At 42.1% G+C, this 21,927-nt stretch overlaps 1 protein-coding gene and 1 long non-coding RNA gene across 5 annotated transcripts; both read right to left on the bottom strand.

Moving 5' to 3' along the window:
- Nucleotides 1-13,073: 13,073 nt before the first annotated feature.
- On the bottom strand, nt 13,074-13,906 carry LOC112845565 (uncharacterized). The gene is made up of 3 exons (XR_003218410.1): nt 13,846-13,906; nt 13,533-13,681; nt 13,074-13,213 (listed from the first exon to the last, which is right to left on the bottom strand). It is a non-coding gene; the product is annotated as an uncharacterized LOC112845565 (long non-coding RNA).
- Nucleotides 13,907-13,965: 59 nt separating this feature from the next.
- LOC109198056 (filamin-A-like) lies at nt 13,966-16,242 on the bottom strand. Of its 4 annotated transcripts, XR_002059040.2 has the most exons (5): nt 16,073-16,242; nt 15,868-15,921; nt 14,847-14,964; nt 14,650-14,737; nt 13,966-14,016 (listed from the first exon to the last, which is right to left on the bottom strand). XR_002059040.2 is itself a non-coding variant. In XM_019353713.2 (4 exons), the coding sequence occupies exons 1-4, from the start codon at nt 15,608-15,610 to the stop codon at nt 13,992-13,994; spliced, it is 237 nt and encodes a 78-aa protein (XP_019209258.1). In that variant the 5' UTR covers nt 15,611-15,646; the 3' UTR covers nt 13,966-13,991. The 4 variants fall into 4 exon arrangements, 2 of the variants coding, with proteins under 2 accessions (XP_019209258.1, XP_019209257.1); XR_002059041.2 differs by lacking the exons at nt 15,868-15,921; nt 16,073-16,242 and adding an exon at nt 15,776-15,817; XM_019353713.2 differs by lacking the exons at nt 15,868-15,921; nt 16,073-16,242 and adding an exon at nt 15,605-15,646.
- Nucleotides 16,243-21,927: the final 5,685 nt, after the last annotated feature.

The raw sequence follows: 21,927 nt of genomic DNA, 5'->3' as shown, positions 1-21,927 counted from the left end.
TACCAACAATGGAAATGCTGTTTTGTGTTAAAATGATGTCTTTCGTGTGTTATTGCTTTGCAGGGAAGCTGAGAGTGGACAGAGCTGCACAGAGGACCAACGATCCACTCTCAGCACTTCATACCTGACTGGCCACAGCACCACCCCTCCTCCCCAGGGTGAGGGGGTCCTGACCCCGCCTGCACAGAGGGAGTTGTGAACATGCACTTCTGTGTCGGTGGTTTAGGAGCCTCCTCACACACACACGGATGAAGCCTGTCACTGGAAGATGTCTCCATTGCATCAGCAGGACGTAAGCATTTGTACAATATTGCAGTTTGTGATGTTTTATACATGTTTTTATTGCTTCATTTCAAACTAGGAGATATAAAATAACCAGTTTTCATAATATTTTCTGTGCATTTAGTGTTTTCTTAATAAGTTATTCAGAACATCATTGCAACCTGTCAGCTTTTTATTGAGGATGTAGAAAGTTGCTGGTGGCCGAGTGTGTACAGTGGGGTGTTGTGTTTGTCACATGGTGAAAGTGACCTCATGGGGAGCAAAAAGAACAACTGAACAATTTGGGGATTCACAGACTTTGGTAATCGTTAAAAATGAAGAAAAATTGTTCTGTGTGAACAAGAAGCTCAAATATAAACATCCTGACACACTGACACAAATGATCTGCTATCAGTGTTTTCATGAGCCTGGGTGAAGCTAATTTGCACGAGTTTAACCTCCCTGTCAAAACTTGCATGACTCTGCAGTACTGTAGCTTTCTCCTGTTTATTTATTCATTTGCTTATTGTAGAAGATTAATACGTTCAACAACCGATTCTTACTTGGCCTGAATGTTTGAATGTTTGCAGTTTCAGGTCCTACTGATCAGTTTTAAGTACTGTAGAAAGTGAGCAGCAATTTAATCAAATCCTGGGATGAAATGGGACAAAAGGTAATGTGACAGCCACATTAGTTCCCTTCCCTCGTTTAACAATGTGTAAGCAGACTGCTTTAACCTGCAATTTACTGCATGTTGTTAGGCTGCATGGTGCAACCACAGTCTGCTAACCACCCGTGGTGATCGAAGGTTTTGAGCTCTTGCTCGAGCTACTGATGAAGCTTTGTCAATGCTTGTTAAGTTTCCCAACCACATTTCATCCCGATGGTCCAAGGCTTACATCTTTATGCTCACAAACGTACTTCTGTAATTAATCAGTAACCAATCTATTACTTTAAGTTACAGTTTGAGGGGCATTAACGAGCATAAATTAGATTTAACTGGATTATGTGTTTAAGAGACACAGACCTTCATCTTTAAGAGGCTCTTCTTAAATGTCTGATCATGTTTGTGTTTGTCTGCAGCATCACTGCAGCAGAGAGGGTATAACACAAGGCCACAGTCATGAGGTATTCTGTCCTGCTATTAAGTGAATAAAATACTGAAAAAAAACATCTAGACACTAAATACAGTCACTGGCCACTTCATTAGTTACACCTTGCCAGTACTGTTTTGGACCTTCTTTCACCTTCAGAACTGCCTTAATTCTTTGTGGCACAGATTCAACAAAGACCTGGAAAGATTCCTCGCAGATTTAGTTTCACATTGACATGATAGCATCACACAGTTGCTTCAGATTTGTCGGCTTTGCATCCATGTTGCAAATCTCCTGATCCACCACATACCAAAGATAATCTGCTGGATTGACATCCGTTATAAGATGAGTATACTGTGGTCATAAAACGATGGACATGGTCAGCAGCACAGCTCAGGGAGGTTGTACCTCTGGAGAGGCCTCTTCCTACACCTGAAGTTTTTACCAGTGAAAAGAACAGAGGTTTCCTCATACAGTGTTTCATCAACAGAGGAGAATTTGTTCCTCAGACTGTGCAAAATTGCATTCATGGTTATCCTGCTGCGAGGGTGAGCTCTGAGATGGGCCCAAGCCATGCTTCCTCCTCAGCAGTCTTTATTTAACCTGATATGTCAAACCCAATTATTGTGGAAGACTCCTCTGACTCTGGAGAAGCAGTTCTGCTTCTTTCTTTTTTTAATGAGCAGTAATGATACTTGTAATAAATGTAGCCTTTCTGCAGCTCTGGAGGCCTGGATTGCTGAATTGGACACTGGAAATCCCACCCTTGAAAACCCGTAGCTGGTCAGGCCCCTGTAGCCGGAGCAGTGGAAGGTGGCGTAGGCCCTGCTAACTGTCTCCCAGCAGGTAATCCTGAGCAGACGGGAAACATGATGGCTGGGTGACGGTCAGGAGGAAGCATAAACAGAAGCCCTGATGCGCCACCAACCTGTTCATGTGTCTAACTGTTTTCCCCACTCAGCGACACACCCGCCAGGGATCAAACTCTGGTAATTGGTGATTCTTTCTGAGACACGTGAAGACAGCAGCAACCATAGTCAATTGTCTTCCAGGGGCCAGAGCAGGCGACACTGAGGGAAATTTAAACTGCTGGCTGACGGTAAACCTGAATTCAGTAAAAATATAATTCACATCAGCAATAATGACACCCGGTTACATCAATCAGAGGTCACTAAAATCAATATTGAATCAGTGTGTAACTTTGCAAACACAATGTCAGACTCTGTAGTCCCCTCCCCAATCAGACCAGGAGTGACATGTTTAGCTGCATGTTCTCCTTAAATTGCTGGCTGTCTGACTAGTGTCCAAGAAATGATGTGGGCTTGATAGATAATTGGGAAACTTTCTGGAGGAAACCTGGTCTGGTTGGGAGACAATCCCACTTTGGATGAAGCAGCTCTTATTTCTAGAAATCTGGAAAAATTTATGAAATCCCTGAAACATGATTATCCAGCGTTGGGACATGTAAGCAGAGTTGCAGTCTCACACACCTCTGCAGCTTCTCTCCTACTGTTATCCCCTAAAACCCCATCTCCATAGAGACTGTGTCAGCTCCCAAACAGACAAAAAACTAACTAAAAACCAGCAAAAAAAAAGACTTAAATGTAAAAAAATAAATAAGAAAGAACAATACAGTATCCTCAACAGCACCAAAGAGTTATTACATGACTTAATAATGGATCAACAAATCGATTTACTCTGCCTTACTGAAATCTGGTTACAGCAGGATGATTATGTAAGTTTCAATGAATTAACACCCCTGAGTCATACTAACTATCAGAGCCTTTGAAGCACAGGCCGAGGAGGCGGTGTGGCAGCAATCTTCCACACCAGCTTATTAATTAAACAAAGATCAATACAGAGTTTAATTTATTTGAAAGCCTGATGTTTAGCCTTGTCCATCCCAGCTGGAAATTTAGATCAAAACTTTAAAAAGCCCCCCGTAAAGCTAGAACATCTTACTATTCATCACTGATTGAAGAAAGTAAGAACAACCCTAAGTTTCTCTTCAGCACTGCAGCCAGGCTGACAAAGAGTCAGAGCACTGTTGAGCCAACGATTCTTTTAACTTTAACTAGTAATGACGTCATGAACTTCTTCACAAATAAAATTTTAACCATTAGAGAAAAAAAATGACTCATAATCATCTCACAGATGTAACATTATCTGCAGCTACTTTGAGTATCATTGATATTGAGTCTTTTTCTCCAACTGATCTTTCTGAGTTATGGCTTATTGGCTTATTTGAAGAGTTTCAGCCAGTTTGTCCTAAAAAACACCTTGAAAAGACTTCAGTTAATCCAAAATGTTGCAGCAAGAGTACTGACAGGGACTAGAAAGAGAGAGGTGATGGCGATGGCGTTCATTTCGCTTTCCTTGAAGCTTGGTGCGAAATTCTGGCAGTAGACTGGAGCGAAGCAAAGAGTATGTAAAGGGACAATAAGAGGAAATGATGAAAGGAAGAAGAAAATAAAAAATGGTGGAAAAAGGATCAGAGCCTAAATTCTAAAGCTGCAGCTTTGCATACTGGCAGCTCCAAGATCTCACTGACATGTAATCATAGACTGTATATAAACATAGGCCAGTGTGATGTTATTGATTGTAGACTTTAATTTTGAACAAAGGGCAACCTCTGGGTGCACTTCATCATGCTATTTATTAATCTCTGGCTCTCACAGCATGTCTTTTGTTCTGTCTTCCTTCTCTCAACTGGTCCCAGCAGATGGCTGCCCCTCCCTGAGCCTGGTTCTGCTGGAGGTTTCTTTCTGTTAAAAGGGAGTTTTTCCTTCCCACTGTTGCCAAAGTGGTTGCTCATAAGGGGTCATATGATTGTTGGGTTTTTCTCTGTATGTATTTGTAGAATGCACTCCACACACACACGGCTCGATACAGCGAGATGTTACGTTTATTTCTGACTTTTTTTGTGACAGTTCAGTCTAGACAGCACCCGTCTCAGCTTTTTACAGCCCCTCCTCTCCTCTCCCGTCTCACTAAAAAGGGGAAAGAAGACTGTCATCAGACCAAACGCCACCAGCTGTTTTCTCACCTGCCTCCCCAGCACCACTCCTCCCCTGCAGCCGAACCACGGACCACACCTCCGCCACAGTATTGTTGTAGGGTCTACCTTACAATATAAAGCACCTTGAGGCGATTGTTGTTGTGATTTGGCGCTGTATAAATAAAATTGAATTGAATTGTGTCAAGTCATGATTCTGTTCCCACATTCAGTTATTTCTGTTTTATTCTGGTAGCCCGTGTCTCCTGTGTCTAGTGTTTAATTACACCTCAGCATTTTTTGTTATCGGATTTAGTTCAGCTGTGTGTTTTTCCTCAGCTGTCTCCACTCTGCCTACATGTATTTAACCCCTCATTGCTGTTTTGTCCTGTTCTCCTGGAGTCCTGCTTCAGTCTGTTTTGTTTCTGTCCTGCTCTGATGTTGTTTTGTTTACTGATGGCCAAATAAAGCTTTCTGAAGCTTTTACTGAAAAAGGTTTCATTACTTGAAACTTTTCAACACAGTTGTCTTTGGTGACATCTGGTGGCCTGAAATATGAAGAGCAGGTTGAATCACAACTTAAACTGCTTCATTATGATCGCTCACTCTACAGAGCCCTGTTGCCAGTTTCTGTTTAATATCATGTGACGGTGCTGTGTGATATCGTTCTACCACTGTGGTGCTTTGAACAGGTCTATTTGATTAATAACTAGTTTTGATGAATAAACATTCCTTGTTTAAACATGTGTCATGGTGTGGTCTCTCTTTGCTTGTGACTTCTTGACGTTTGTAAACATTTAGTGAACTTTATGAGTTTATTTCTGCCTTCTGTGTCCTGCATCTGAGTCCACACTCTACCTGCCACACAGCAGACCACGACGGCTGTAACTAGAGAGCGGTCGAGGAATCTGGCTGTTTATTTGAAGCAGCTACTGCAGTCCATGGAAACTGGTACAGTTAGCAAAGTGGGATCAGTGTGATTTAGAGGAGTGAAATCATTGAACAAAGTGAGGAAGCTGATCCACTTTGACTTCTGTTGTGGAAGTTTTCCACTTAAATAAAGCCTGCAGATGAGCGGTAGCTAACATTCTTTAATCAAAGCACACACAGAACATGCAACCAAGCTTGATGGAGAGCCTACATGACCATGGGGCAGGGTCAGCAGAGTCTCACTGAGCCTAGCATGGCTCTCAGTTAAATACCTTCCACAGGAACAAAAGGCAGTACACAGCTGTTTCACACCTTAAGGTTCACACTCCCTTGCTACCTCCCAGAGTCCTCGAAGAGACAAAAGACTCTCCCTCCTGTGGAGTTGTCTGCTTCCCCCAACTTCCTAAATAGACCCCCACCATTTGTCTTACAGTATGAGTGTCAGACATGTTAAAATCACCAAGGCATTACAATAACGTGATTAATACATAAGTGAAAGAAATTCCATTACAATCCCACCCTTTGATTCTTAAATCAAGAATCACATTAATACCAGAATTTCTTTCCTGACATTCTGTATATCACATCAACATTATTGTACACTTAAAGGAGTTTCACACTGTGTATCCTCACTTCACTGTTCTCCCACCACCCTTTGTTCATCTTTAATCCTCCCCACAATCTAAGCTCTCACATGCAAATGGCAACAACAATTATACAGAGGAAAGGTCTTCTCCATAGTGTCAGAGTACTTTGCATGGCAAAGTGAAACATCCTTAGGTGGTCATTCCCAGTCACAGTCATGGCTCCTGGTGTCTGTGCCATTTACAGAGTCATAATTCCAACGTTTGTCTCCCTCTGTGCTGTCACTTTTTGAGCTTGGCATGCTCTCTTCATCCCTCGATTTCTGTTCCAACGCGGGTGTAGATTTAAGGCAGAGCACGTCGTACACCTTAGTTGTCTTCCTCAACGTCAACGTAGAAACTTTTCATTTTATTTTAAGATTTTGCTGTTCAAAATCTCCTCGTGACAATCCTTTGGAAGCCCAGTGGTGCAGCCCACTGTTGTTTGTCTGCTGTCCTGCAGATGGTCCCTGCTTCTCACTGGTCCTGGTGAAGCATTCTCTCCTGGTCATGGTCTGTATCTGCACCTCAGTCAATCCTTCCATATCTCTCATGTCACGGTCCCTGAAATTTAAAAATGAAAGCTTCCACGGAAAACCCTCTTTTGCCCTATGTCAGCTTAGCACAATTAGACATGCACAATGAAGTTGTGCATTGTCTCTTAAAAATTCACAGGGCTTCTCCCCTGGAGTAGTTTCACTCCAGGCCCTGTCATAATGAAAAAAAAAAACATTAGCCAGTGGTGTGTCCTGCTGTAAATCATGTGATTAGATCCCACGATTAACCCTTTGCTGTGGAAAAATAGATGTTATGCACACTTTCTCACAGTGACCTCTGCACTGCAAACAATACAAGGTCATGAATAACACACCGCTGGTAAATTCAAAGACATAGAAAGTGGCAATTAAAAGGTTAAATCAGCACGGCCTAAAAGCCCATGCAACCTGTTGCTGTCATCTTTCTGCTCCTGTAAACAGAAACATACATACATACATCCACCCTTTTGTCAGGTCAAGGTTTTGTCAGTCCAGTCAGTCCCCATTTTTATTTGCTGACAGTAGAACCTCGTGACGCAATAAGTTTCTACTGCCAGCAATGACGTCATTTCAAAAAAGAAAAAAGAATTTAGACTGGATTACCTCGCTGAATCCTTTTGGCAGGGACTTGTTTTCTGGTTGTCCCAAATAAGTGGCTTTCTCCCGAGCCCATTTTAATTTTTTGGAGAAACTCACTTGCGATTGTTCAACATGTTGTGTAGCGCTTTCGATCCCGATCTTGCAGGCCTGCTTCAAAAGAGAAAATTGCCAAACAAAAATCTCAGTGCACTGTTAAAAATCAGGCCTCTTTTTAGAAGTTGTCTAAGCATGCTCTTAGAATGATAGATCAAAACAAAACTGATTGGCAGTTTCAAAGTGGTACCAAAGGAAAATGCAAAATCCCCAAAACTTTCATCCACCAGTCACACACCTCACACAACAACATTCTATTAGATAATGAGTTTTGTTTTCCCCCATGTACCCAGATGTGTGCCATGATAAGACCTCCCCCACACATCAGAAACAAGAAACTCAAGAATCTATTAGTCCCCACTCATCTGACCCCCTGCAGCATTCTGTTCACCCTTGCAATAATTCAATCATCCTTCCCCAAAATAATACTAGTTCACTAGTCTATGTATCACTTCTTAACCCACTAAGTGAACCGGACAAGATGATGGTAACAGCAATGCATGCTTAAAATACTATTTGGTCTTCATGAGCTTCATTGCATGTGTGTTTGTGTTAGTAGGATCAATGCATTTTTCTGTTTGTGTAATTTTGTGTACCTCTCCTCTTTGCGGTGCTCCAGACACTTTTCAATTCTCCACGCAAGGCAGTCGTTTTCTTCCCAGTTTCCTAAACCCAAATTTCATTTCCCACACTAAAACAGCCATGTTCTCCCCTGCTCCTTCCACTGTGGTCTCATCTCATCTCTCCCCCTTGCAGCAGTCCAGTGAGAGTCAGTTGTCTTTCAGCTTTGTCCTGTGTTTTCCACTGTCTCATCTTGCCATTTTGTTCCAAAAGTGGCAAATGTCCAACTCAGTCAAGTCTTTTCAAAGGTCCATTCACACACAGTGAAGTTGCAGCTCGTTCTAAATGCACATCCATCCATCCAGTCATGATGATGCCATTTTTCTCCTTGCTGTCGCTGTCTTGCACAGCTGCTGCTGCTGCTGGACCTTCACTGCTCAGGACACTGCTGTGAGCTCTTGATATCCATCTCGTTGTTCTGGAACTGCATTTCTTGTCTTCAGGGAGAGATTCTTGGAGCTTGTTTTCTCAGGGTGACAAACACATGGAAGTTAAGCTGTAAAACAATTCAGCCAAAACTTGGCTTGAGTGTTTCTAATGATGTTAACCTATAATTTTCTTCCGACTGCTGCACGTGGAAAATTGATCCGGGTCTGTTCCTCACCTGCAAGTGACACACTGAGACATTTTGATCATTGTTCTCATTGCTTAAAGAAACACGTCTCCCCTCTCTGGTTCTGAAGTCCCCTTTCTTAAAAACCCAGAGAGATTGTAGTTGTTCTACATTGAAAATCACCAAACCCTCTTCCTATTTTTTTTACTTATTTTCATCAACAATTCTGCTAAAAAGAAATTTTTGTGTGTCCACACTAGGGGAGCTGGTGGTCTGCAGGACCACCACCTTCCGCTAGTTGGAGACGAGACGACTTTTACACTCCTCTTTTTTCTTTTCTTGTTTTTTGTTCCCCATTTTCAACATTTTGAACCCAATTTTCACTGTTTTTTTTTTTTTTTTTTTTTTACACACACATCAACTTTTCCCACACAACCATTCTCTGCAATCTTACACACCACACATTTACTCAGTTCTTACCATACAGTCACACATTGAGTTTTGTCCCTGGCCGCCTGGTGAAACGTCTGCCGCTCTACTGGATCTAGATCCCATTTTACTACACGAGGCGTCCCCCGTGAGGCCCTTGCCTTCTACGGACCAAGGAACGAACACCACCACTCCGTGCACTATAGTATGCAGAAATGGACTCCGACAGCGTACCCGAACCGCTGTCCCTGTGGCGTACTTGGATCGAACACAGGTCTGGGCCGGCTTCTCCCCAACAGCGCGCTCGAGCCAATGTCCTTGTGATGGACCGTACCCAACACAAGCCTGGGGCCTCAAACCACCAGGATTTCCTCCCGGAGACTCGAACTCCGGGGGCAACCAGCGTACTATTCAAAGAGGAATAGCAAGCTACATTGTAGCCACAGCTGCCCAGGGGCACACTGACAGAGGCGAGGCTGCCGGACACCGGCGCCACCGGGCCCGCTGACCACCACCAGAACATGTTCCCTCTAAGCCTGAGGGAAAAAAGAAGGAACGCACACATGTAAAGGAAGCACTCAAAACATGCGGTTATCCTAATTGGGCGTTTATAAAGTCAGCAAAGAGGCACAGAAAAGAAGATCAGACACCAGCGAGGGAGGATAAGAAAGACAGAGGCAACAACATTGTCATCCCCTATGTAGCCGGTGTATCAGAAAAACTCAGGAGAGTTTTCTCCAAACACGACATCCCAGTGTACTTCAGACCCAGCAACACACGCAGACAGAAACTGGTTCACCCGAAAGACAAAACTCCAAAACACAGACTTAACAACGTGGTGTATGCTGTACAGTGCAGCGAGGAATGCCCAGACCTCTACATTGGAGAGAACAAACAGTCACTTCACAAGTGCATGGCACAACATAGAAGAGCCACCTCCACAGGACAAGACTCAGCAGTCCATCTGCATCTAAAGGATAAAGGACACTCTTTCGAGGATGCCAATGTTCACATTTTGGACAGAGAGGACAGATGGTTTGAAAGAGGAGTGGAGGAAGCCATCTATGTCCACTGTGAGCGACCATCTTTGAACAGAGGCGGTGGTTTACGACACCAACTGTCTGCCATCCATAATAATAATAATAATAATAATAATAATAATAATAATAAACTTTATTTATAAAGCACACTAAAAAACCAAGGGTATACCAAGGTGCTTGACAAAAAATAAAATAGGAAAAAGGAGATGGGAGGGAAAAGAGAAAGGACCTGGCACGTATCAATTATAAAACCTTGACAATCATATGATATAAAAGTAGTTCACAAGCATAACGGATAAAAATGTACCAACGCACACCAAATGTTAACTAGGTGGAAAAGCAAGATTAAACAAATAAGTCTTCAGCCGTGATTTAAACAGTGGCATAGAGTCAGACGCCCGGATAGCAACAGGAAGGTTGTTCCATAAGACTGGGGCAGCTACAGCAAACGCGCGGTCGCCACGAGACTTCAGCCGAGAACGAGGTTGCTCCAGAAGAAGTTGGGTAGCAGATCTAAGTGCTCTGACAGGAGTGTGTAACCTAAGAGCTCATTGAGGTAGCTCGGCGCCAAATTATTAATAGTTTTGTAAGTGAAAAGTAGTATTTTAAATTGAATACGGTATTTAATTGGAAGCCAGTGCAAGCTTCATTTTTCCCCATTCTGTTTTCAGTGGTGAAGAGTTTCCTGGGAGACAAAGGACTCGTTCCAGATCAATCAATAAATATGGAAAGTATAAAGTGAAGTTTTTTGTTTGTTTGTTTGTTTCCCAGCGTTTTCTTATGTTGAGCTTTTCAACTTCAGTTCCATGTCCATTACAGCGACACACAGCTTTGTGTCTTGTTTGACAGATATAAATGTTTTTTATTTCAATTTTGTTGTCTTTCATAATAAAACATTTGCCAAATATGATGATTTTTGTTGTTATTTGTACCTGCGATGTCATTAAAACACAGTTTCGATAGCTACATGGTTAAGATACAGCTCATAAAAGAAACACATAGAATATTGATACACTGTGTGAAATTTGTGATAATCTGCATTGAATCAAGACAGCCTGTTTATTTCAGGTAAGAGAAAAGTTTAATAAATGACGTTTTTAAAGAGCCTTATAAATGTGATGTCTAAAGTTAACACCAATGAAAAGCCACCATTTTAATACAGGGAGTGCAGAATTATTAGGCAAGTTGTATTTTTGAGGAATAATTTTATTATTGAACAACAAGCATGTTCTCAATGAACCCAAAAAACTCATTAATATCAAAGCTGAATGTTTTTGGAAGTAGTTTTTAGTTTGTTTTTAGTTTGAGCTATTTTAGGGGATATCTGTGTGTGCAGGTGACTATTACTGTGCATAATTATTAGGCAACTTAACGAAAAACAAATATATACCCATTTCAATTATTTATTTTTACCAGTGAAACCAATATAACATCTCCACATTCACAAATCTACATTTCTGACATTCAAAAACAAATCAGCGACCAATATAGCCACCTTTCTTTGCAAGGACACTCAAAAGCCTGCCATCCATGGATTCTGTCAGTGTTTTGATCTGTTCACCATCAACATTGCGTGCAGCAGCAACCACAGCCTCCCACACACTGTTCAGAGAGGTGTACTGTTTTCCCTCCTTGTAAATCTCACATTTGATGATGGACCACAGGTTCTCAATGGGGTTCAGATCAGGTGAACAAGGAGGCCATGTCATTAGTTTTTCTTCTTTTATACCCTTTCTTGCCAGCCACGCTGTGGAGTACTTGGACGCGTGTGATGGAGCATTGTCCTGCATGAAAATCATGTTTTTCTTGAAGGATGCAGACTTCTTCCTGTACCACTGCTTGAAGAAGGTGTCTTCCAGAAACTGGCAGTAGGACTGGGAGTTGAGCTTGACTCCATCCTCAACCCGAAAAGGCCCCACAAGCTCATCTTTGATGATACCAGCCCAAACCAGTACTCCACCTCCACCTTGCTGGCATCTGAGTCGGACTGGAGCTCTCTGCCCTTTACCAATCCAGCCACGGGCCCATCCATCTGGCCCATCAAGACTCACTCTCATTTCATCAGTCCATAAAACCTTAGAAAAATCAGTCTTGAGATATTTCTTGGCCCAGTCTTGACGTTTCAGCTTGTGTGTCTTGTTCAGCGGTGGTCGTCTTTCAGCCTTTCTTACCTTGGCCATGTCTCTGAGTATTGCACACCTTGTGCTTTTGGGCACTCCAGTGATGTTGCAGCTCTGAAATATGGCCAAACTGGTGGCAAGTGGCATCTTGGCAGCTGCACGCTTGACTTTTCTCAGTTCATGGGCAGTTATTTTGCGCCTTGGTTTTTCCACACGCTTCTTGCCACCCTGTTGACTATTTTGAATGAAACGCTTGATTGTTCGATGATCACGCTTCAGAAGCTTTGCAATTTTAAGACTGCTGCATCCCTCTGCAAGACATCTCACTATTTTTGACTTTTCTGAGCCTGTCAAGTCCTTCTTTTGACCCATTTTGCCAAAGGAAAGGAAGTTGCCTAATAATTATGCACACCTGATATAGGGTGTTGATGTCATTAGACCACACCCCTTCTCATTACAGAGATGCACATCACCTAATATGCTTAATTGGTAGTAGGCTTTCGAGCCTATACAGCTTGGAGTAAGACAACATGCATGAAGAGGATGATGTGGACAAAATACTCATTTGCCTAATAATTCTGCACTCCCTGTACAAAAGCAGCAAGCTGTCAAAATTCAATAAAACCTTCCCGTTGTGTACTCATGGATGAATTGTAGTATTTACAAAACTCGTATATATCCAAAAGCTGATGAAACAATTTCCCAGCAGCAGCTCTGAGTGAATAAATGAGTGTTTACAGACTTAACGTGTCTGTATTTGTCAGTTCATCAATAAAAATATGAATAACAAATTTAAAAATATTCCAGCTGATGACAGGAGCTGACCAGTAGCCTAATTTACACCCACAAGTTGAATCAGCTGACACTTGCACCAAAGATCACAAAACACTATCAGCTTCATTTATCCCAAAGTCCTACTTTGTGATTCTCTGAGACAGTTTGAAAAGCAGCCTCTAAGAAGGCATCCACAGTGATTTTTCTGTGCTGATAGAAGAAATGTTAGTTTAAAGAGTCTTCACATTACAACCCAAAGAAGAAAATAATAGAACTATTTCTGAATGAAATAAGCCTGTTGTTGGGCACCATCTTTCATTCTTTCACTACTAAGAGTTTAAAACTAAAGACGACTTGAATACTTTTGACTCACGTAATGAAAAGAGAGGTTTGTTTTACTTACCCTGAAGGCTCTGAGGACTGCTCATGGGTCATCGGCTGTGAGTCTCTGCAGGAGTGCTGGCCAGCAGCGATGAGCCATAGGCAGCAGTTCGTTTTCCCTCTCACTCAGCACCTGAAGGCACAACTCCAGCACGTCCAGTACCTAAAGACAAAGACGCACAACACACCTAACAATTATCTCGGTTTTGATCCTGATTATATGTGAGCTGAAACTAATTATTGAGGTCTTCATTGAGAGCCCAAACTCCTGAGCAGGCACGACTTCAGCACAGACTTATTTCTGTTTCACTCCTGGACCAGACTGAATGTTTTTCCTTGATGAGCATTACACCAGTGAACAGTCATCCACACAGTTCTGACAGGATGAATTGTACCAACGCTGGCGGTCCTACCCTCACAAGAATGATTATTTTTGTTACTAGTCCAACAGTTGACTCTACATAAAACTACTGATACACTACCTTGAGTCGGAGCCTGAGGCTGGGATCAGACAGCAGATGAATGCAGCGCTCCATAACATCCTTAGTGATGCTGAGGTGGGAGGGAAGCTCTGCTTTCACATCAGGACTATCAATATCTTCCACATCCTTACACTCAAGGGGAAGGACCTCTGCAATGGAGCACATGTACAGTTAGACCGCCAGTTTAGCAGTGAGGTTCAGAAATCTATGACTCTTAATTACAATGATCCATCTCCTCTACACTCTGAATCTAAAATAATCACCACTACAGCCTATAGCTTATATTCCACTGGCCCTTAGACAGACCTATTACCTCGGTCTTCAGTGTTATAATCATCCTCTATTCCAATGCCCTCTGTCAGTTCTTTCTGTTTGCGGTAATTCAGCAGGAATTGGCGAATGCTGAGGTCTTCCTGGTCACGGGAGCTCTATCTGGAGCTGGCAGACGTACTGGTCCTGCTACAATTGGAAGGAAACCACCTCGCTAAAGGAAAAACAAGACAACAATATCAAAACAGGTTTGATTACAATAAAATAAGTCAGTTCATCAAAATCAGTGTGACACAGACGCTGATGTTTTTGAGAAGAGCCCATTAGTGACATTTAATTCCATATCTTTACCGTGAGGGCTTGTAAAACTGCAAAAACTGCAAACACCTATAGTGCCGCTGTATAAATATTGTTATGAATATCAATTCTACAACAGAAAACGACTCAGCATTTAAACCATCACGACGTATTAAATGTTTCCAAAGATACTGATAATTTGATAACGAGTGAAGTTATATATCCTGAAACGTACTCATTGATAGAAATTTTGAAAGGCACTGCAGAAAACATAAAGTTAAGCAACATAAAAATTGTGGCAGTGCATGCAATGAGTCACATTTTCTTCTTTGTCCTCTTTGACTCCCAGCATATGTGAGACTCAAGCTGACATCACTCTTGAAATCTTACCCAGTGCCTTCATGAGCGCGTGCAGCGCGGAGCAGAAAAGAGCAGCTGTGCGCAACATTCAGTGACAGTGCACTTGCTGGCATCTCGGGTGGGCAGAGCCCTGATTCAGTAGGGTGAATAAGGGATCTCGTCTCCTCCGTACTTAATGAGTGTGGTGTACCTGTCAGTCATGTCTGGCACATAAGACACCAGGTAGGTCCCATCATGGTTGTCACAGATATTTGCTTCTTGGGCTTCCCGTCTGGGTCCTTCAGGACAAAACAAAAACTGTTACCTAAATATCAACACTTTGGTTACATTATTGTGTGGTCCACGTTCATGCGCTCACAGTGATCTGCACTGCCAGCAGTCCCTCACCTGCATCTTTGCCATCAATGTTGAACTTCACTGGCAGAGAGCTGGGCACTCCAGTGGTTTTAAGGCCGGATCCACTTGCACGCACCTTGCTGGCATCATGGGTGGGCAGCACCTTCACCTTGTAAGGGTGGACAAAAGGGAAGAGAAGAACAACACGCTCACAAATGAAAGGAGCCTCATTTACAGAACCCAGTAAACCACACAAAGACTTTTCCATTTTTAAAGCTGGCCAGAGTGCAACACTGTAACATGTAACACCTAGAAGGTTCAGATGGTTGCAGTACTTTGCTCATTTGGATCAAAAGTTTGGGGGAAAATCTTTCATTAAATCAAGTGATTGTAATGCTCTTGCTTCCGTTGTGTAGTTAACCATCTATCATTTTAGATGTTTCATTAGCAGCCTGATGAAATTAGCTGTGTCGTTAGCCCACTTCAGCCATCCAAACAGATGACCATCTAAGGTGAATTATGCAGATCACTAGCACAGTACACAGATTACCACTTCTTATTCCAGCCAGACTTGTTGTTACTTCATTCTAATCATGCAGGAACAACAAAGATTTATTCCTACTGGCTTTTTAAAATGTGCTTCTTCTATTCTAGAAAAACAAAAACATGTTATCACAGGCTTTTGTTTTTTTCAATGACATCTGTGTTGGCTGTGTCAGTTGCAGGCAAACATTTATCATAATGGTTAGATATTAGGAAATAGCTTAAAATTAGTGCATATTTAACTTGTTACACTGCCTTGATGTTACCTGCATGGGATCTCCTCATCAGCATATGACTGTACCCTGGATGATGATATGTGACGAGCTTGAACTTGATTCGCTAACAGAAACTAGCTAGCTTAGCGCACATGTCTTGTGGCAAGATATATGCACCTAAATGATTTAAGTCATTGGCTGTTCTGCCAAATTGCCACCAACCTGCAACTTTGTGAGCTGACTGTTTCGGGATTTTTGTGTTTTACACAACAAAAAGAAAAGAAAAAGATCTACAGATTCAGGCATTTCCTTACCTGTGGTAGTCGCGTAGAATGACGTCACTGACAATGGTTTAAGATGAAAACAAACTTTCTCAAACAAAAAAAAATTTAAAAAAACAAAAAAAGAAGAAGTGAGTCGGCGTGTCATCTTTACCGAGCACCATACATGTTTTGCCTCACATTAAAATTATTATTTTCCTTTTCAAAAATAATTCGTGTTCAGAGAAGTCAAATATACCACATTTGCACTAATTCCACGGCCTGGCAGGTGGCGCAGAGCACTTGTCGCCGGCCCCTGGCACCTTGAAGTACAGACGGGCGATGGTTCGAGTCTCACTCATGCCGAGTCCTGTCTAGAGCTTCGGTCTGCTAGGGGGATTCCCGGTCTGCGCCGGGAATCCCGACCTTTTTTTGCCTTTTCTGTTTTTCTTTTTTTGTGGGTGTTGGGGCCTTTATTTACAAAGCTGGGACTATCTCCGTTGTCATGGCTACCAACAACAACGCCAGCTTGGGGGAGACCGGAGACCCGATAAGCACAGACTCATTCATCCTTTATCCACTTTCTTTTCACTGCTGCTGCTGCTGTGGGAAACGCTGGGACTTGTGTGGCTATGCAGTTTTTGCCTTGTTGGGACCAGTCTTGAATTTTACACATTTGATAAGTGAAGACTGGATGTTTAGTGACCAGAGCTGGGATAATCTGGACACAATCTGCAGCCTGCATCTCCAAATCACAAATGGCTTTAGATCTGATCTAAGATCTAGCAGACAGGCATGCATGTCTCAGGGTGATTACACACTAACACATTGTGATTAATCACACACATTTGTATACATTTTATTCACAAGATTTTAAAAAACAAACAAACAAAAAAAACCAAACTCAGGAGGGGAGAGCCTGAAACCATTTACCGAAGTCACATTAGCAGCAGTGTTCAGCCTAAAAAATACACAAGTTACAAGTCGTGCATTTGAGTCATGCAGCCATATTATTTCTTAATTTATTCAATTATTTTCGAGACACTGTTAGTTGTTAGAAGCCAGTGTTTTAATGATAGGACATATATGACAGTAATGAGACAAAAACACAGATAGAATCGCAGAAAGCTTGTTTCTCTCCCGTTAGGCTATAGGCCCAGTTACCTTTGACTTTTCTGTGGTCAGTAGCCCTTCATGTCATATTCTGTCTCTATGTACAATATAGCATTACTAATACAATAACCTGTACGTCAATGAACTTCATTGTGTAATTGATGGCAGTTCTGAAAGTACTAGTCACTTAAAGGTTAAATTTCACATCTCAATTCTCATCTTTGAGTAACTAGAACTCCGAGCTATGAAATAAATGTAGTGAGGTTAAAGTATCAAATCAAAGTATCAAATTCTCTGTTATACTTGACATTTATTTTCTAAAAAAACACTTTGCTCTGCTGCCAAAATAATTTCCTCCTATAAAGGAGCAAAGTGAGTGTTAAGTGTCGTTAGCTGTGGTACTTTATCTCTTCTATGATGTTGCTGCAGGCTCTGGTGGAGGCCCAACCAGCCTCATGGTTTCTGATGAGACTGCCGTCAGCATGGTGATCAGTTGGGTACCTCCCAATGCTCATGTCCTCCAGTATCACGTGTCCTACACAGCATTGACTGGAGCTGATAGCCAGGATCACACTGCGAGTGGGTCGTAGTCATCACATCTTCACCTCTTCTGGGCTTCAGCCGGCTGTCATGTGTCAGAATTCCAGAAATTCCATAAGTCCCAAAACTTGAAATGAGTTCTGACTGTGTTGGGATGATAGTGTTGTTTGTTGTCTGCAGGTGCTGGTCCCTGGTGGAGAGAAGCAGGTGATGCTGGAGTCACTGCAGCCAGATGCACGTTACAGCATCTTGGTCACCGCTGAGTACCACAACAGAGAAGGAGGCAGCGGTTCAGCTCAGGGCAAAAGTGGTGAGTCAAACAAGGGAAAGATGCCAAGACAGCTCAAGTGCAACTTCCAGTTAAGACCGACAGGCTTACATGCAAAAAGTGCAAATGTCCCATTACTTTACCCTTACAGGAGGATATGCATACTTGAAGGTTTCCACATATAGAAACATCAAGGTTTGTGGGCAGTATTGTTTCTACAGCACTACACGTACAGTCATTTTGGTCCAGAGACACAGATTCCTTTCTCTCAGACCACTCCAGTATCTGTGTGTCATGGAGACCAGTATCTGCCGTTGATGGATATCCTATTGTAATCCAGGATGTAAAAGGTATTCTGTAATCACGTCTACAGTGATGTGAAAAGGTGTTTGCCCCCTTCCTGGTTTCCTAGTGTTTTGCATATTTATCACACTTACATGTTTCAGATCATCATCACCTACAGTACTGTAGGTTTAAGTTTATTTATAGTTATTGTGTGTATATGTTGAGTTTAAAATTGCATTTTAACAGCATGCTGCAGCTACCAACAATGGAAATGCTGTTTTGTGTTAAAATGATGTCTTTCGTGTGTTATTGCTTTGCAGGGAAGCTGAGAGTGACAGAGCTGCACAGAGGACCAACGATCCACTCTCAGCACTTCATACCTGACTGGCCACAGCACCACCCCTCCTCCCCCAGGGTGAGGGGGGTCCTGACCCCGCCTGCACAGAGGGAGTTGTGAACATGCACTTCTGTGTCGGTGGGTTTAGGAGCCTCCTCACACACACACGGATGAAGCCTGTCACTGGAAGATGTCTCCATTGCATCAGCAGGACGTAAGCATTTGTACAATATTGCAGTTTGTGATGTTTATACATGTTTTATTGCTTCATTTCAAACTAGGAGATATAAAATAAACCAGTTTTCATAATATTTTCTGTGCATTAGTTGTTTTCTTAATAAGTTATTCAGAACATCATTGCAACCTGTCAGCTTTTTATTGAGGATGTAGAAAGTTGCTGGTGGCCCGAGTGTGTACAGTGGGTGTTGTGTTTGTCACATGGTGAAAGTGACCTCATGGGGAGCAAAAAGAACAACTGAACAATTTGGGGATTCACAGACTTTGGTAATCGTTAAAAATGAAGAAAAATTGTTCTGTGTGAACAAGAAGCTCAAATATAAACCATCCTGACACACTGACACAAATGATCTGCTATCAGTGTTTTCATGAGCCTGGGTGAAGCTAATTTGCACGAGTTTAACCTCCCTGTCAAAAACTTGCATGACTCTGTTAGTACTGTAGCTTTCTCCTGTTTATTTATTCATTTGCTTATTGTAGAAGATTAATACGTTCAACAACCGATTCTTACTTGGCCTGAATGTTTGAATGTTTGCAGTTTCAGGTCCTACTGATCAGTTTTAAGTACTGTAGAAAGTGAGCAGCAATTTAATCAAATCCTGGGATGAAATGGGACAAAAGGGTAATGTGACAGCCACATTAGTTCCCTTCCCTCGTTTAACAATGTGTAAGCAGACTGCTTTAACCTGCAATTTACTGCATGTTGTTAGGCTGCATGGTGCAACCACAGTCTGCTAACCACCCGTGGTGATCGAAGGTTTTGAGCTCTTGCTCGAGCTACTGATGAAGCTTTGTCAATGCTTGTTAAGTTTCCCAACCACATTTCATCCCGATGGTCCAAGGCTTACATCTTTATGCTCACAAACGTACTTCTGTAATTAATCAGTAACCAATCTATTACTTTAAGTTACAGTTTGAGGGGCATTAACGAGCATAAATTAGATTTAACTGGATTATGTGTTTAAGAGACACAGACCTTCATCTTTAAGAGGCTCTTCTTAAATGTCTGATCATGTTTGTGTTTGTCTGCAGCATCACTGCAGCAGAGAGGGTATAACACAAGGCCACAGTCATGTGGTATTCTGTCCTGCTATTAAGTGAATAAAATACTGAAAAAAAACATCTAGACACTAAATACAGTCACTGGCCACTTCATTAGTTACACCTTGCCAGTACTGTTTTGGACCTTCTTTCACCTTCAGAACTGCCTTAATTCTTTGTGGCACAGATTCAACAAAGACCTGGAAAGATTCCTCGCAGATTTAGTTTCACATTGACATGATAGCATCACACAGTTGCTTCAGATTTGTCGGCTTTGCATCCATGTTGCAAATCTCCTGATCCACCACATACCAAAGATAATCTGCTGGATTGACATCCGTTATAAGATGAGTATACTGTGGTCATAAAACGATGGACATGGTCAGCAGCACAGCTCAGGGAGGTTGTACCTCTGGAGAGGCCTCTTCCTACACCTGAAGTTTTTACCAGTGAAAAGAACAGAGGTTTCCTCATACAGTGTTTCATCAACAGAGGAGAATTTGTTCCTCAGACTGTGCAAAATTGCATTCATGGTTATCCTGCTGCGAGGGTGAGCTCTGAGATGGGCCCAAGCCATGCTTCCTCCTCAGCAGTCTTTATTTAACCTGATATGTCAAACCCAATTATTGTGGAAGACTCCTCTGACTCTGGAGAAGCAGTTCTGCTTCTTTCTTTTTTTTAATGAGCAGTAATGATACTTGTAATAAATGTAGCCTTTCTGCAGCTCTGGAGGCCTGGATTGCTGAATTGGACACTGGAAATCCCACCCTTGAAAACCCGTAGCTGGTCAGGCCCCTGTAGCCGGAGCAGTGGAAGGTGGCGTAGGCCCTGCTAACTGTCTCCCAGCAGGTAATCCTGAGCAGACGGGAAAACATGATGGCTGGGTGACGGTCAGGAGGAAGCATAAACAGAAGCCCTGATGCGCCACCAACCTGTTCATGTGTCTAACTGTTTTCCCCACTCAGCGACACACCCGCCAGGGATCAAACTCTGGTAATTGGTGATTCTTTTCTGAGACACGTGAAGACAGCAGCAACCATAGTCAATTGTCTTCCAGGGGCCAGAGCAGGCGACACTGAGGGAAATTTAAAACTGCTGGCTGACGGTAACCTGAATTCAGTAAAATATAATTCACATCAGCAATAATGACACCCGGTTACATCAATCAGAGGTCACTAAAATCAATATTGAATCAGTGTGTAACTTTGCAAACACAATGTCAGACTCTGTAGTCCCCTCCCCAATCAGACAGGAGTGACATGTTTAGCTGCATGTTCTCCTTAAATTGCTGGCTGTCTGACTAGTGTCCAAGAAATGAGTGGGCTTGATAGATAATTGGGAAACTTTCTGAGGAAACCTGGTCTGGTTGGGAGACAATCCCACTTTGGATGAAGCAGCTCTTCTTTCTAGAAATCTGGCAAATTTATGAAATCCCCTGAAACATGATTATCCAGCGTGGACATGTAAGCAGAGTTGCAGTCTCACACACCTCTGCAGCTTCTCTCCTACTGTTATCCCCCTAAAACCCCATCTCCATAGAGACTGTGTCAGCTCCCAAACAGACAAAAAACTAACTAAAACCAGCAAAAAAAAAATGACTTAAATGTAAAAAAATAAAATAAGAAAGAACAAACAGTATCCTCAACAGCACCAAAGAGTTATTACATGACTTAATAATGGATCAACAAATCGATTTACTCTGCCTTACTGAAATCTGGTTACAGCAGGATGATTATGTAAGTTTCAATGAATTAACACCCTGAGTCATACTAACTATCAGAGCCTTTGAAGCACAGGCCGAGGAGGCGGTGTGGCAGCAATCTTCCACACCAGCTTATTAATTAAACAAAGATCAATCAGAGTTTAATTTATTTGAAAGCCTGATGTTTAGCCTTGTCCATCCCAGCTGGAAATTTAGATCAAAACTTTAAAAAGCCCCCCGTAAAGCTAGAACATCTTACTATTCATCACTGGATTGAAGAAGTAAGAACAACCCTAAGTTTCTCTTCAGCACTGCGCAGGCTGACAAAGAGTCGAGCACTGTTGAGCCAACGATTCTTTTAACTTTAACTAGTAATGACGTCATGAACTTCTTCAAAAAAATTTTAACCATTAGAGAGAAAAAATGACTCATGATCATTTCACAGATGTAACATTATCTGCAGCTACTTTGAGTATCATTGATATTGAGTCTTTTTCTCCAACTGATCTTTCTGAGTTATGGCTTATTGGCTTATTTGAAGAGTTTCAGCCAGTTTGTCCTAAAAAACACCTTGAAAAGACTTCAGTTAAT

Source organism: Oreochromis niloticus, unplaced genomic scaffold (genome assembly GCF_001858045.2).
Source record: "Oreochromis niloticus isolate F11D_XX unplaced genomic scaffold, O_niloticus_UMD_NMBU tig00007910_pilon, whole genome shotgun sequence".
Lineage (NCBI taxonomy): Eukaryota > Metazoa > Chordata > Actinopteri > Cichliformes > Cichlidae > Oreochromis > Oreochromis niloticus.
This window is presented reverse-complemented; position numbering and strand designations above follow the sequence as displayed.

What these genes read in the sequence shown, in the direction of transcription:
- LOC109198056 (XM_019353712.2), bottom strand. An exon ending in CATTGATGGCAAAGATGCAG is followed by an intron (nt 14,738 to 14,846) that starts GTGAGGGACTGC and finishes TTTGTCCTGAAG; the next exon opens with GACCCAGACGGGAAGCCCAA.